We start from the raw sequence: 17,940 nt of genomic DNA on the forward strand, positions 1-17,940 counted from the left end.
ACACGGTAATTAATTTTTAAACCGTGTTCTGTAATGAATTATCGAAAATTAAACCCGTTTGCGACGGTCAAATACGTGTAAACTCGTCGAAGCAACGTAATTTCTGGCGGTGATTTAATTAAGCGTACATAATCGGTTACAATTAGCCAAGTAAACAGAACTCGCACGGAAAAACGGACTAGCTGCCGATGGTAAAATGGGCAATTTTTCATTCATGTTTGCAGCCTGAACACGGGCGCGACCAATTTGATACGATCAACATCCGCGTTTTGCGTTCATGTGTGTCTCTTCTCTGCCAATGTAGTATGTACCTGCGGTACCTACACCATAACATATGGTTCTATTAATCACGACACGACACGACACCACGATGAAAAGGAATTAGTCCTATATGGAAGTTTTCTCTCTGGACACAAAGTTGTAGGTATATAGAGAGATGCGTGTATAAGTCTTATATGCCATGCCATCTGCCATAGGCCTAGGCTGATCATACTAGAACGACGATGTCTCTCTAAAGCTGCCTCGTGTCTCTCATAACCGCCACGTAAAAGTGAATGTCGCTCGGTGCTGGTTGTGCTTTCGTATATACTATATGTGACGTGTCTTCGCTTTGGGGCAAAATATAGAAAAGTCAACGCTATACACCACCTTATATGTACCATAGTAATAGTATAGACCGGAGCGATACCTCATTATAAGAAGATTTCAGCTCAGCCCTTCGTGTATATTGTACACATGCACATTTCAGCTATGAAGTTAAACAACCAACGTGTTACGAATTTATTACATTCCAGAATTCTAATCCGGCTTCAAATGGAAAAGCCTTGTGATAAGGATTTCTCATTACGTTTTCCACCGAGCGTTTTACCTTTTACAATGAATAATGAAGTTTTATTTGTAATCTAACATGTGAAAAATTTCACCCACCAACGAATTCAACTGCATAATATGCTAAGTTGGAATTACCTACTTTTTAAATGTGAATGCGATGTTTCAGGAAAAGTTACTATTTTACTTTTTTTAATGGAGTTACTTTTCTCTGTGATCTGCCGAGTGCAGATTGCAATATTGGATCAATTCTATGGGCTTCAAAATACACAGGATCTTGGCATTCTTCAGTTGGGACCAGGCATGTTTGATTGTATAAACCGGGATATTCTTAAAAAGCAAAATGATAAAAAAAACGCAAAATTCCAAATTTTGTTGAAATTTCATCACTTTTTGACAGAGCTTCAAAGCCATACCCGACTACCCGTACCCAATAAAACTATTTTGAACCCAAATACCCAATAGATCGGGTACTACATTCGGATATTCCCCCAAAATTGTATCCAAAAACAATCAATTAATTGAAAACACCAGTGGTAGAGTCAGACACTGTTTCAATCAGTCCAAGCAAGGATGGTTGAGACAAACACTATTCCAATCAGTGGGTATGTTCAGACCCAAGTAAGGACCTGTGGTTGAGACAGACACTATTTAAATCAGTGGGTGTTTTCAGACTCAATCCATCTTTCGTCCTTTCGTCTTCTGGTTTTTTCATCCTTACATCGTTTTATCTTTACATCTGTTTGGTGTTTTGGTCGTTTTGTCCTCCTTTTGTCCTTTCATACTTCTGTACTTCTGGAATACCCATACCCAATTCTCCAAGAAGAAAATCTGTACCTGTACCTGATACCCGTACCCGAGAATGCTTGGGTACAAAGCCCTGCTTTTTGATGTTTTTTGAAGTTGATTTCAATACTTTTTCAGTTTTTTAGTTACATTTAATCTTTCAATATGTTTTAAACATTATTTTTGTTCTTTTTTCATAAATAAAAGTTTTACAAAAATCCTCAGTTGTCATCTTTCGCCAATTTTCACTATTTTTGAATCTTTATTTCGTATTTGTACGTCATTTTAACAATATGTTTTCAACACGTTTTCATCCAGTTTTCATCCAATTTTTGTTGAATTTTGCTGAAATTCATGATATTTTCCACCATTGAAGATAAAGATTAGTTAATTGCTCTTTTCTATTCTAATAAGCGATAAAATTTGCATATAAGAAGATACAAACTTTCTATCCCAACATATTTCATTCCATTAACCAAATTATTCTATTATCCCTAATTCTATCAAGTGTGACTTACTGTACATATGTACAAGGGAAAACAACAAGAGGAAGAAAAGTTCAGAGCTGATGACAACCATCTCACCAGCAAACACCCTGCGAAACCGTGACAGACACCATTAGGTGCACTAGGAACCGAGTAATTTAGACTTTTCCTTTTGAAAAAATTGAGTGCCTGAGGGAGAATTTCAAAACGTCCACAATGATTTTCATTTTATTTGAAATGAACGCCAACCTTCTACCAAAATTGAAAATGACGAGCAAATCGTAATTTGTGAGATCCATAAAATATTCTCAGAATTGAGCAAGCACTACAAAAATGACTGGAAATTTGAAAAAAAAAAACGCTGAAGTACTTACCTAGAAAAAGTGCAAAACAATTGTTAAAAAGACACAACATTTGGAGAAATTTTTCAAAAATCAAGAAAAATTTGGTAAAATAGTTTAAAATGAGAAAAAAATTGATAAATGATGTAAAAATGGTTAGAAATGAAATTGATCAAACGTCATGTATGTACATAATACTTATAAGTAGAGGAAAATACTATAAAGAAGCAGAACTTTGGAAAAAATGCAAAATTTAATCAAATTTTAATGAGTAATTAAACGTGAATTTTCTACAACTCATGAAAATCCAGGAAGCTGTAAAAGAGCTGGAAACCCTCATCAATCAATTTCAGAGGTCGAAAATATTAAAATCTAGTTAATTTAAATCAACTTTATCAACAGTTTATTGCGATTTTATCAAATTCTAATTATTATATTGGAAATTTGGCCAAATTTAAATTTTAAAAGATTTCAAAGATTTATGAATGAATTAAAACTTTCAAAATTTGGCTCGGTGGTGAATTTTGCTTATCCTTTGATTTTTTTTTTTGGTTCTTTGCAAACAATTTGCAACTGGTTTTCAAGCCTTTTTGTTTTCTTTAAATCAAATCTAAAATATGTAAGTAAGTACTTGAACGCGTTCTAATTCAACTCCGATTAAATTTAGTACCTAACAAAGTACACAAAATTCTGGTGAACATTTTTCATTATCATATTGTAGTATTTTTTGAAAACCTTTGAAACATCTAAAAATCGCAGGCATCCATCTCTACTTATGTCCCTTCATTTTTCAATGTTGGCAAATTAATCTACATTGGTGTAATTTGTTTTGCTTCGTAGCAGACAAATGATTCGAAATCCTTTGCGGAACACCCAGTAATGTGAAAGGAGGAGAGGTTTAATCGACGACAGAATGAAGAAGGAGAATTGTTGAACCCGAATTGTGCTGTTATCTTTACCTTTACCTTATATGCTTGAGCACAAAGCAAGACGGAGAGATGAAGAGGAAGGGAATGAGTGACATTAAAGGGAATAAATGTGTGCAGAGAACGCAGGATACAAGAGGATGATATGGCTAAACGGACGCCGTTGCAAAGAGGAAATTAACAAGGCTTGTGTAAGAGATTATAGACGAACGGTACAAGACATTCAAACTATATAGTATAACAATCGATTGGTTGCAAATAAAACAATACAATGGTATAAATATCTATCTGTGTCTCTTTCTACTTCTCTCTTTTACTAGGTATACCTACCTATGTGGAGCAAAACAAGGCATCAGGAAACGAGAACGAAATTAAAATAAACACACCAGACCGGTATACGTATAGTATAGTATAGTATAGTTACGAGTAGGTATACGAAAACGGAACAAGCAAATAATTCGCTGGTCGGTTTTAGAGGCGAGCAAAAATTACTTCAACTTTGCCACTCTGTGAAGCTGGTGGCTGGAAAAAGATAAAGTGCACCGAACATACTGCTGAAGAAGGAAGAAAGAGTAGAGGGGCAGAAAAGGTGGGTCAGAAATTAAATAAATTCCGGCCAACAAAAGCTGAAATTTTAATTGAACCGCTTTCCGTAATGTTTGCCGAATTTGTATTACGCGCATTGCTTTTATTTGTCAAATGGGTAAAACTTGTTTCAGCCTTCGAAATAGCCTTTAACGAAGCGTAATACTTTGAAATCGCGTTCACGAAAAATACGGTCCTCTTGCCACTTGCGTTTCACCAGATACGTACGTATAAAAGCTTGACCAAGACCGTAGGACGTACGACGATATAACGATAGGTCATTCGAAAATGTTGATATAAGGTTTTTACTTTGGCAAGAAAAGCGGTTAACGTTGCAAAAGATTTCGCCTTCGGCAACGGAAACAACAAAAGCAACAAAAGTCGTCGGCGTGGTATTTGAATTTGTAATTCTTCTGGGAGATCTCGCTCGCCCCTCGAAACGAATTACACTACGTTAAATTATACCAACGTTGGGGTATTATTTTTTAATTTCATTATTTTCGCCCGATTCGGAAAAACTACGCTCAGTGCTATGATTTCTTTTTATTAGATTTCCCAGTGCTGCGCTGTTCACTGTTCCTGTTGCTTTACACGCGTACAAGATTTTTCATTTCGACTTTACTATAGTGTTTATTTTGTACTATAACGACGGTGAATATTTTCCAAAAGCTGTAACCATTGGTAATGAAATGACCATTGCGGTACCAATACGTAATACAAATGGACCAATTTTTTCAACCAGGTTACCTTTTTTCCCCTTTAATGTTTGTTTTGTACGTACTGGATGAGGTTTGTTTTCGAAATTATATAGACTGAAAGAAAATGAAAGTTTAAAGTGACCCTGGATTTCTTTTTCATTTTTCGGAATGTGGTCTTTGTTGCTGTAATCAATTTATGATAAGGTCAATTACTTATTCAATGATTTTGATTTTGGGGAATTAAATGCATTTTAAGACAAAATCTCATAAAAAAAAAAAAAAAATGAAATAAAAAATAGAAAAAATTGCACATAGATAAATTTTTGTTTTGCAACCAAAATTTTGAAAATTGCTGGAGGCTCCAGGAATGATTCAAAACCAGTAGTTCTTTGTTTGTGGGAGTTGAATTATTAAAGAAACTATTCATAATGATTCACTTTGCTAAAAAAAAATAGGTTTTATGAACAAATGTAGCGTTTTTGAATTTTTTAAAATTTTCAAACATTCGCCAAAATCCAAAAACGAACTTTAATTCAAAATTCCAAATCGCTGGAGGCTCCAGGGCGGGCCGAAACCAGTAATTATCTAATGTATAAGGGTTGAATTGAAAAAACATCTTGCGCAGTACGCAAGATCAACCGACTTTGCTTTGTTATACAGAAAAATAAAAAAATTATCAAAAGTTACTGGCTATTTACAAAAAACTTTTACCAAATCAAAAATTACCCCAGCAATTTACCAAAATTTTCGACCAATTTTATCAGAAAAGTAAAAATTACCCCACCAATTAACCAAAATTTACCAATTTACCAACCATTTTACCAAAAATAACCCCAGCAATTTATAACATTTACCTCAGTAATTTACCAGACATTACCTCAAAATTTACCAATTTACCAAAATTTACCAATTTACCATAATTTACCAATTCACAAAAATTTACCAATTTAAATAACTCCAGCAATTTACCAACATTTACCTCAGTAATTTACCAGACATTACCCACCAATTTACCAATTTTCCAATTTACCAAAAATTACCCCAGAAATTTACCAACATTTACCTCAGTAATTTACCAGACATTTTCTCACAAATTTACCAATTTTTTACCGACTTTTTTAATCACCCCAGTAATTTACTGCCAAAGGTTTTTACCAATTTACCAAAATTTACCAATTTACCAAAAATAACCCCAACAATTTACCAACATTTACCTCAGTAATTTACCAGACATTACCCCACTAATTTACCAATTTTTTATTAACCCAGTAATTTACTTCCAATGGTTGACACCAATACAACAAAATAAATTACCCCACTAATTTAACAATACCAAAAATTACCACAGCAATTTACTAAAATTTACCAATTTACCAAAAATTACCCCAGTAATTTACCAATATTTCCAACCAACTTTATTGAAAAACTGAAAATTACCCCAGCAATTTACGAAAATTTACTTACCAATTGGAATACCAATTTATCAAAAATTACGCCATTAATTTACCAAAACAAAAATTACCCAAGCAATTTACTTACCAAAATTTTCGACCAACTTTAATTACGAGTAATTCACCAAAAATAACTAATCATTTTATTTACTAAAAATTATCAAAAGTTACTGGCTATTTACCAAAAACTTGATGTTTTTTGTTAAAACAAAAATTATACTAAAAATTTTTGAAAAATTTTGATTTTTTATGGCAAAAAATTTTGAACGGATAAAATCAACAAAAAAATCAACAAAAAATTTTCTCCTCTTGACTTGCGCGGGATTCGAACACCCGACCTCCGGCGCACCAATCTGCAACTTACACACCCTAACCACCCCATCTGTTTGTTGGGGGTGAGCCGTTTGCGAGATATTAGGGTTTACACAAATTTCTGCTTATCCATAACGTTGAAACACACTTAAACGTTCATATCTCGTAAACGGCTGAATCGATTTCGACCAAATTAAAAATTTCTCTAGTTCAGTATCAAAGCAATATTTTGCCATCATCAGTTTTGACTTAAAGTTTGGAGCTTTTGAGTTCAGCGTGACACAAATTTATACATAAATTGATATATACATACATACATACATACATACATACATATATATATAAACTTATCTCGTTTTGCGCCATACGTCTTATCGTGATCAGCACACTCCGAAACGTCAAGAAAATCCACCCCCACCCAATTCTTGAACCATCATGACAAATACAATACCTCACTTTTCCGTTTCACGGCAAAGTCGGTAAAAAATTATTCACATTGCTTCACTTGGCTAAAAAAAATTATGAAATTCGTCTTTAACACAGCATTTTTAAATTTTTCAAAAATTTTTTAAAAATCCAAAAATGAATGTTAGGATTTAAAATTAAGGCTATACGGGGGCTTTGGGATATGATTTTTCGATCGAACTTGGTTTCCTCTAAATCGGAGAGTGTCGTTTTAAAAGGCTCTCTTACAATAAATAATTAAGCAAAATTGTTGAAAAATTGTTTTTGTGTCAAATTTTTTTTTAAAACACGTACTTTTTTCTTAATAGAAAAATGTATTGCTTTTAGCTCTCTCAATCTCCTATTTCCAACCCCCTCCTTCTTTCTCCCCAAAAAATCAGTAGTCATGCAACATTAGAATAAATTTCGTCCCAAGGAAGCCTTCCACTCTGCGAAGACCCACCTCTCACCTAGCGCACAATCCATCCATCAAGACTCCGATAAAATAAATACTCGGCGATTTTCATTAAAACTTCCGCATCCAGGCACAAGTACCATTTACCTGGGCTCGCAATACCGACGAGGAAGAGTTTTTGCGCCACTTTCAAATGAGTTTTCCTCTTTTCGCGAACGTGTCGTCGATTTAAACTTTATCTTTTCGACGATGCGCATTTTTCACCCTTCTAATAAATTACCACCTCGTACTCGTTTAATTGCGATTTTATTATTTTTCGGTTTGTAAACGTCGAGAAGCGGCGATACTCTCGTGTGCTTTGCGTAAACACTCCATATCAAGTACGGTAAAGCGAATAAATTTCTACATTCTCGATTTAATTGATGACGAGAGCTTCTTCGCACACGCCATCATCCCTTCTTTCTCACTCACGTAGTACGTAGGTAGGTATATAAGGGTACCTACGAGTATGGCTTGGCACGTCGTCGTGTATAAAACGCAAACCGTAGTAGGTCTAGGTATATATCAAAAACAATGTAAATATAAGCGCGCTCGAACTTATAGAATTTCAAATGATACAGAATAATTGTAAATTTCGCAGCTCATTTTTGCCGCTCATCGTCTTCGTCGTCTCTAGAGCTTAATACATCTTAGTTTGTCTTTTCCTACAACGCCTCCTACAAGCGCCAAGTTGAGCCCTAAACTACACATAAATGCGAAAACGTAATGTTGGCCAAAAATTTTCTTATACTCGAGCGAGGTACTAGAACGAGTGTAAAATTCTATCTAATGTTTACCTGGCTCGAATACCGATCGTGTGTTTTTACCTTCGGAGCAAAATTAATATTGCACGGAAGTATTCGGATTTTTTTTTTGTGTAAAATTAATTTTTAAATATCAGTAGCTATTTACTTACATTCATCTACCTACTAGTATATTTTTGAGGAATTTTTTCACAAGCCAAAAAAAAGGGATTGGTAATTTTGCGAAAATGGTAGACATTTTTTTGCTTTGTTTTTGTCTCCTCTACATTACGAAATTTTTTTTTAAATATGCTTTTTAAACAAGAGTTTCAAAAAAACCTATAAGCAAAGCAGCATTATTTTGAATTTTTATAATTTTTGAAACATGATCCTAACGTAAAATCGTCTCCCTCTCATTGCATTTTTTTCGATAGGTTAAAAAAACACAGAAATAAATTTGATTTTAAATTTCAGTACTACGTATCTGAGAACCCTATACCTTTTTATAAAGTGTGTAATATTTTTCAAATAATTCTGTTCTTTGAAAAAAAATAATAATTTTCAAAATTTCAAGACTGATTTTAGTTATTTTTATTGAATAAATAACTTTCTTTCAGAAAAAAGCATAAATCTCCAAAAATAATCAATTTTGGATTTTCAAAAAAATCGTCAAAAATCGAAAAATCAATTTTGGGCAGCTGAAATTTTGATTGTAAACTTTCGCTTTTATCAAGATGATTAATTTTATAGAACTCACAAGGAAATCTCTTGAGGTGCCATTCATCCGATTTGAACGGGACCACGATTTTTGAAAAGAGCATAATCTAAAACCCCAAAACCAAATTTTCAGCTGCCCAACTTCATTTTCCGATTTTTGGTGAACGTTTAGAAATTCAAAATTCACTGTTTTTAGTGATTTATGCTTCTTTAAAAAAAGTACGTAAATGATCAATAAAAATGATCAAAATAAGTCCTAAAATTGATATCAATTCCCCAAATCCAAATGTCACAATTTCCAGTTATTCTGGAGCCACGATTGGATTTATAGCTGCCCAACATCAATGTTCACACCTTCTGGAGCATATTCAAAATTCTGGAAAAATTGAAAAATTGCGTAGGAGGCTTCAGAATTACTGGAAATAGTGAAATTTGAAATTGGGGAATTAATATCAGTTTTAGTGCTTATTTTTGTAATTTTAATTGATCATGTACGCACTTTTTTAAAAAAAGCATCAATCATTAAAAACAGTCAATTTTGAATTTTCAAACATTCGCCAAAAATCGAAAAATGAAGTTGAGCAGCTAGCTGAAAATTTGGTTTTTGGGGTTTTAGACCATGTTCTTTCCGAAAATCGCGATCCCGTTCAAATCGGATGATGACACCTCAAGAGGTTCCCTTGCCAGATTATATTTTGTAGAAAATGAATAAGATATGAGCATGAGAAATAATTCCAAGCAGGCAGAGGCACATTACATGGCTCATTCAATTTAAAATTTGGGCAAAATATGTGAATAACTAATTACGTATACTTTTTATTTTCTATTAAACCGCTTAATCAAATTTCATCCAAATTAAAATAATTCAAAGACCATGCAAATTGACGAGTGATGTCATCTGATGCTGTGATTCACCACAACTTGTCCCTTCGAATCTCAAGGTTAATAAACCAATTTACACGTGCGTTGTTCGAATAGCCACATCACCAAGCAAATCACCCCAAACTATTTTCCCAACATCAAGTATGATCGAACTTTCGAAACCATACCCAAAACCCTGCTTCTTCTCTCTAAAAATACAGCTGATACACTTCAACATAGTCCAACTACGAGTATTCTCGCATACAACGCGCAACTTTAAAAGCTTTCCACGACTGCAAAAATCAAAACAAATTTTCGCACTCGTTACCCATTCTACGAGCGACTCTATTCAATCAAGTTATCCCGGCTTTTAAAACTTTACACTATGGCACTTATTTAAAACGAAGACGCCTGTTTTTTTTTCGCTTGAAAATCGTACCAAAAAAAAAAACGCAGCCTAATTTTTTTCCTTTAATTTATAAACTTCAACTCGAGCCGGTGCGCCAGCATCGTTGTCGAGTTTCATTCGACCTAAATCCTTCGCGTTTTACTAAAACGTCCTATCCAATTCTTTCGACATGACCCGGCCAATTTTCAACATCGAAACCCCCGCATCCGGCGCCACACTGCTTCTCGGGGCTTCGGTCTACAAAAGAGATAAAAATTTTTCATACATCGTATACTATATCTATAGCGAGATTCTGCTTCGCTAAAGCGAAAACCTCTCGTCGACGAGAAACACGGCCAATAAAAAAAAATCCTCTCAACGTGAAACCTTTCAACCAAAAGGTATATGTTTCAAATTCGCCAAACGAGCTACCATCTTAAACAATTTATAACGGTAAACATTTCGATAAACGTGCATTTACATTCAAGCGGTGTGAAGTAAATAAATATTTTCTCCGACATAACCGCAAACGACATTGTTTCATCAAATCTCGAAAAATACCCAAAATATACATACCGTAAACTGGGGTAACATTGAAATCGCGGGGTAACATTGAAGGGTGCGGTTTTTCATCATATCATGCTCCATGGCGGTGGAACTATGAAGTATGGAACAATTCTGACACCGGGAATGGATAGAGTACACTTTGGCGATTATTTTTCCTATGTTATCATTTTCAACTAGTGGTTCCAACACCAGTGAAAAAGCAAGCGAAAAAAAGTGCTGTTTTTATCAATTTTAATTAACATGAAAAGCTTGGTGTCTGGAATTTTGAATTTTCAAAGAACGAGTCAAGTGACATTATAGATGTCTTGGTACATCTCCCGACTATAAATTAGCGCATTTGTTCATGTGCCAAAGTTGTTCCCTGAGGAGTAAAAAAATAATATTCAAACTGGGGTAACTTTGAAGTCTATAAAAAAATCATGAAATTTTGGTAAAATTGGACAAAAATGCATGAAAATGCTTGTAAACTTGTTAAAAACGATGTGAAAACTTGAAAAACAGCTCTGAAATCATTAAAAAATCATAAAATTTGGTCAAATTGGCCAAAATGCATGAAAAACGCCTGAAAACTAGAAAAATTCCAAATTATCATTTTGGAGCACTCTTTCATAAATTCAATTGTGAATATGGATCATTTTGTAAGTGCTTGACGCGTATAAAGTGACCAAAAAGTGAATACTCATGTTTTTGATAATTTTTGACCTTGATTGAAGCACATTTCAAGGGGTCTTCAAAGTTACCCCAAACGCTGGGTAACTTTGAAGGGCACTTCTTTTGGCTCTTGCGCTTGACAGGAAAAAGGTAGGCAACTTCTGTAACCGCCAAAACATAGTGCTGACATAGCTTTATCAAAAGCACCACACACATTTCCCCTACCTCCGCCATTTATACCTCTAAACATAAAAAATACTGAAAAATCCTTCAATGTTACCCCAGTTTACGGTAATATATTTTACGCGAATAAAAATTTTTATCGATTTTTAAAACACGCCACAGCGCCAGAAAAAACCCACACACACGCACGATTTAAGGCAACCTTCGTTCTTTTGCAAAAGCAATCTATATTCGGAAACTAAAATGTTCGGTCGTTGGTACGCAACAAAATGTAGGTTATGACGTCAGCTATTAACTATGACGTCATTTTCGCGGCTCGATTCATGAACAAAAACACTGCATTTGTATAAAGAAAAAAAACAAAAATACAAAAATACCAAAAAAATTCATCCGTTTTGCAAATTTATGCCACGTATTGAATAAACAATCGTTATCGAGGAGATTCAAACGTCGACGTAAAGTGACGTTGAGACAGGTAATATCCTAAACCTATGTAAATACGGTAGCAAGCAAAGATTCTCGTGTTTTAGCTCGGTTTTTGAAGGAGAAATTTGTTGGAAATTCAAATTAAAAAAAATACGTTTCGAAAAATAATTTAAAATTTACCTCTAAAAATTTTAGTCACTTTCGCAAGCATTGCTAATTGACAAAATGGCCAAACATAAAATAATTATTGTTCTTCAGAATTGAATCGATAATAGGAAAATAATAATTATAATCATTCAATTTCCAAAAAATCAAAATTTTAAGAAATAAACTTTTAAAAAATACCAATAAAAAATTCAACTATCACAAAAACTGAAAAACCATATCGATATAAATCATTAAGAAAATTTATTAGTTTTTTTTAAAAAAATCTCAAAGAACTAAAATCAAATTTTGTCCATCAAAAGGCGTCAATTTCACCCTACCAATTCAGCTATTTTCACTTTGCTTGACAGACAATACGCCAAAAAATAAGTATCCATTTGCATTACAAATTACATCAACCGTGATGACATCTAGAATCAACTAACACCGCAGATTGAAATAATTATATTCGAAATATTTTCCAACTAAGTATGTTCACGTCGAAGAAACGATAACGAGCATTCAAATTTCACGCTCAAAAATTGACTTTCTTTCTAGACGATAATGAGATTCCGAAAACATCAACGACATGGAATTAATGAATGAAAAAAAAAACTAGATTTGAAGCGAAAGTTTTTTTAAAATGAAATAATTGAAAATAATTGGTTTTTCTCTCCAACTAGGGTGAAATTTCTTTTAATCTTGCATTCTACAGCATGGAGCACAATTTGGCACCTGGTATCTTGATTTTTATCTACTTGGTTTTATTTTGTAGAAAGTCTCGATGAATGCAAATCGCTGCTTTGAAAAAATTTCAATATTTTTTACCATGAAACATTAGATGTCTATCTACTGTAGGACGATTATTGTTCATTATTTTGGTTCATGAAGGGAGGGGAGGGGAGGGGATGAGGAATACAAAAGGGTGAAATAGCGCCAAAAAGAACGAAGCAAAAATCTCACACTCCCTTTGAGTAAAAAAATGAAACCTTTTAAATGTATCTGTTTGGACCTAATTCTTTTTTCTTTTTGGAATTTCCTCAATTTTTAACAAAATATCCAAAGAATAGAGGAAAGAAGAGAGGAAAGAATGATATTCAAAACATTTTTTCCAAATCATTTTACACGTTACCTATTTCTCTTCATCTCTTCAATCCCCCTTCCCCTCCTCACCAAACAAAAAAAGAATACCTTGTAAATTCAGATTCGTCTCATCCACTATCATTTTAGCCCAAATTCCCAGAAGAATGGGCGTAAAATTTATTCTTCAAGGAAAATTTCAAATCATGAATATGTTTTTTGCTGAAGTCAACTGAAAGTTTATAATTTCGAGAAAAATCTGACAAAGTATCATAAAAGTCATTTTTGATACTCGTAGTTTGTTGTAAGTTGAGCTATTCGCTGTTTTTCCCCAAGTTCTTCGAAGTCAGATTTGATACTTGAACAAGTCCATTTCTAGAATTGTTCATTTTTTTCAAAGTTTTTAAAAGTCGACCATAACTTCAAGATTGATTGGAATTTTTTCCAAGTTCTCAAAGGTCTGACCTAATATTTTAAAATTGTCTTACTCTTAAATATTGGAAATGGGGCAATTTTTTTTTAAGGTGGCGTCACGCAAATTTCGCAATGACCCCCCCCCCCTCATGACTCAAAAAATACATCATACTTCTGAAAATATTTCAGTTCATAAGCTGCAACCCTCGATATCTGAGGTAAGAACACAGTCAAGATATTCCACAACAGAAGAACAAAGATATATTAGTCCGAGTGAATCTGTGAAACTTTCCCCCAAGGAGCTACGAGCGACGTGTTGAAGTTAAAACTTTCACATAAATAAAACACTCCACACGAGGTTTCCACTTTCCACCGCAGCATCATCAATTTACAGTAACTTAAGAGACAGGACCAGAGAAGACGTATTACATTAATTACTTGATGTACAAGGAATCAATATGTAATACGTACTGCAGTGTGATAAATTAATCCTCATCGACCCTCTTGAAATTTTTATAGCAAAAATTGTGGACTATTTTCCAGGGATTCTAAAAATTTCACTTCTTGTGATTTTTTTTTTTGTTTTTTGGTACTCGTGTCTTGATTTTGTCAAAAGCTGCACAGTTTGGAATTCGCACTTTTGCGAGGAAAATATCCCACAGACGAAAATTTTGATACCGAGGAAATAAATTGAAAGAGCATCTGCGAATACCAAATTTTTGAGAATGAATTTTTATGCTTAAATTTTTGGTGAATTTTCAAAAATCAATAGACAAATGTTTCATGGAAAAAAATCAAATCTAATCAAACTGAGCAGGAAAGCTAAAATTTGATGTGTACCTTATTTTCAATCTCCTGAATCTAGTGGTTTCAAATCATTCTGGAACCTCCAGCGAATTAAAAAATTTTAAATTAAAAAAAATAAAATAAGACCACTGAAAGTGCTCAAATTGAATTCAGAATGAACTGGAATCAACTGTTCTAGTAAACGCCTGCCATCAATTTGGGCACAATTTTTCGAAACCATCGCAGATTAATTATAATCAATAGGGTCGAAAAAATCTGAAAATGAAATTCAGTCATCGAAAGTTTGCCTTGATGGTGTATTTTTGGTTTTGGGTACTCCCTGATCGATTTTTCTCTCTTCGATCCAGGCTCATAAACAGTATTCTTGTTCACATACCTAATTGAAATTCTAATCTTTATTTGGGTTCCTCAAGAAAAAAAAAACAAACAAGTTTCGTAATTTTTGGAACGCCTTGCTGTAAGACGGTCTATAATTTTCCGAATAAAAAATCAAGCAAGTATTGAACAATCTTCATCACCCTATAACCACTCAGCAGTAAAAACCCCTCATAAGAACTAATTGAACACACCGAATACAGGGCGCAACCAAAAACACACCGTAATTTTCTCTCATACAAAGATGAAAAAAATATAAAATTATAACGTTTTCTCGACGTATTTGATTTTCTTACATTATACTACCTTTTTTCCACGTTGAAAATAAATAATGGAAAACCCAGTAATGAAAATATTTTCGGCAAACGCTTCCATCAATTTGAGAATTGCGAGCCTTTGAATTAGCATCACAAACTGGCGTTTTTTGTTCACTTTTTTTTTTCATCGTCGAATAACAAGCTCGATTCGCGTTGTTTACAAAAGAGCAAATCCGGGACCATTAATTTGCTTACACTCAAGAGATCGTATCGCCTTAGGAATGAATTTTTAGTAATCATTTTTAATATTTAAATTTATTTGAAATATCGCGTTAAACTTCTGCTACATTTAAGTTGTTAAAGTATAGTTTAGTGGAAGTTGTTGAAAGTTATGCGAATTTTTATGGTACACCCTTTGTGTAGAATAACGTTACGTAGTATATGTTTAAAAGTTCAAAATACGAGTACATAATAACGCTGTATAGTACGTACAGAGTATACCTGTATATACAGATTATTATTATATCGATCAAGCGTGTTCGCTCGCTTCATTTTTTATTTATTTTTCCTCCTTTTTGATACGGAACCGCAAGTCGAAAGTTTATTTTTTCGCGAGGAGATCGCGATCGTGTACGATAATTCGTCGACATCTCGTCCTCAAACCAACCATATAAATTGGCAAGTAAGTACAAGGAAGCAAGTAGGGTATTGGTAATTATTTTCCAAGTGGACTTACTTATCGGTAATGGAGCGTCTATCGTGCGTTATGGCGTTACCAGCGTTGTCCATCAGTTGTGTACAGTCATCATCAAGCTTGTCACCGACAGGCACCGGATTACGATTGATATCGATCGATGTAATCTGATTAGCGTTCGAAGATTCGGTATCGCCGTTCAGCGTCGTATTATTCGACAAATTAGCGTTGTTCTTCGGCTTACACTTTGGGAAAAGTCGCGCGATCCGATCCGCGTTATATTCCACGTTATCCAAGTGAAGGCTAACCAAGCTGCTCATCGCTGCTGAATGATGTGAAAAGGACGACGAATCGCCCCTTCATTAGGATATATGGATTGCGCGACGGCGTCTGGTCCTGCAAAATCAAAAACATGCAGACTTTTAATAAAGCAGAATGAAATTTGAAAGCTCAACATGTGATAAATATTCGTGCAAAGTTTCCAATTCTAGGTAGAGGTACAGTATATGAGAATTATTTACTCGTACATACACTATTCGTCAATAAGTATAAACGACCATACTGTACATTCACTCTTCTGTCCCTTTCTATTCAGTGGTGAAATCAAAAAACTTTCATTTATTGCCCTCGCAATCGGGCAAAAATATTCACTATTGTTTCTTTACACAATAGACTCAGTAATCACTCGACTAAAAAATGAAATCCAAAATGTTTATTTTTAAAAAAAGACAATTCGACGTATTTTTGCAAAATAATTAATCGTATTCAATCTTTTCAACAGCATGTGCAATATAAAACATATTTTTTTTTTGTTGAAAATATTGGTGAGAGAATTTTGAATTACACATGAAAATGAAAATATCATGCATCTGAGTAATAAAAACAACTGAATATTGTCCGACAAATTATTCATAGACATTTCTGGTACCTATCATTGAATTGAGAAATAATATTTCAAACTTGTAAAAAGTAAAAAAAACCGATTTTTCAGAAATTCTTGTAAAGCAAGCTCCATGCCAATTTAATTCGGAAAAACCAGAAAAACTGCCATAAAATTTGGATATAAATTGTTTAGAGATGTTGACTTTACTCAAAACGAGTTACAACAAAAAAACAGCTTTAAAAAATTTTAAAGGGAGAGAGGATACGTTGAGTGATTTTTCTTTTGAAATTTCGTAAATTTTACTTAGCCAAATTTGAGGAACCAAAAAAATTACAAAATGTGAGAACAACATTTTAATGCAGAAAAAAATCAACAAAAAAAACTCGATCAAGACTGACAATTTAAGCAAAAATCAGATTTTTTTTGAAAGTTATATATTGGTAAAAAAAAGATTCTTCTATGCAATTTTCGTTTTAAAAATTTGGATTATTTCGCAACTTTTCTCGAAAAAAGCGAAATTTTCTGACTATTTCAATCAGAAAACTGGAAATTTTTGGCAATTTTCAACAAAGGGTGGGACGGAAAATTTCAGCAAAATGCAGAACTTTTCGGCAATTTTTGGCAAAAACGTAAAATGTTGACAATTTTAGCAAAAGGCAGAGGTATTTAGCAATTTTTAGAAAAAAATCTGGCGAATACTCGTACACATTTGAAATTATTGTTGAATTTTTTTACCTTCAAAGTTCATTTTGAAATTGATAAATGACCCAAACTCGGCTAGCAATAAGCTGAAAGAGACTGTTATCAATGTATTTCCCAACTTCGTGTCAATTTTAAGCAATTTGTTAGGATGGTGCTTTCCTCATAGTGAAAAAAGTGCGTTTCGACAGTGAATACGATCCTTTTTGGTTAAAATTTTCTGCCACTATATATGGAATCAGAGAGGGTCAAATTACTTCAATTTTACTCTTTTTGCGATGATTTGTCTCAATTTTGAATATTTATCCCTTTTTCTCCCTGTAATCCAAAATTTTTCACAAAAGATCTACCCTATTTACAAAGGAATCTTTTCACACCCATGGCCCTGCTTAGGTATTTTCCGCTCCGGACGAATATTTTTTTGCCTCCCCTTCCTCTGCCCCCATATAACACAAGCGGTATCCTAATCATCAGATAATTTTTCGGATCAAGCGAAAAAATTGAAAAAGAATATAAATACAAATTGTGCACCTACTTGAACAAATTTTAGGTATGTACTCAATTTCTTTTCAAAATTGCTGGTGAATGTAGGTGTACAAATTTCAAAAGCTTAGCTTCCTACTGGGATTTTGAAATTGACCAGCGGAAGTTGGTCTTTGGGGTCCAAAACTCCTGTGACAAAATTTTCAGATCACTCTGTTCAGCCCTAACCCCTCCAAACAAGGCGAAATTAATATTTCT

General features: G+C 33.7%; 1 protein-coding gene across 11 annotated transcripts in view; it reads right to left on the reverse strand.

Moving 5' to 3' along the window:
- Window positions 1-17,940, reverse strand: part of LOC135836570 (protein lin-10-like) — a 149,511-nt gene that overhangs the window by 75,074 nt on the left and 56,497 nt on the right. For all 11 annotated transcript variants that reach the window (XR_010557057.1, XR_010557058.1, XR_010557056.1 and 8 more), the window contains one exon: window positions 15,660-16,013. Coding sequence is in view for 7 of the 11 variants with exons in the window: in XM_065351483.1 (XP_065207555.1) it covers window positions 15,660-15,937 (278 nt within the window). In the remaining 4 variants the exon portion in view is untranslated. The remainder of the gene's footprint in view (window positions 1-15,659; window positions 16,014-17,940) is intronic.

The sequence above is a fragment of the Planococcus citri genome, chromosome 2 (assembly GCF_950023065.1).
Source record: "Planococcus citri chromosome 2, ihPlaCitr1.1, whole genome shotgun sequence".
Classification (NCBI taxonomy): Eukaryota; Metazoa; Arthropoda; class Insecta; order Hemiptera; family Pseudococcidae; genus Planococcus; species Planococcus citri.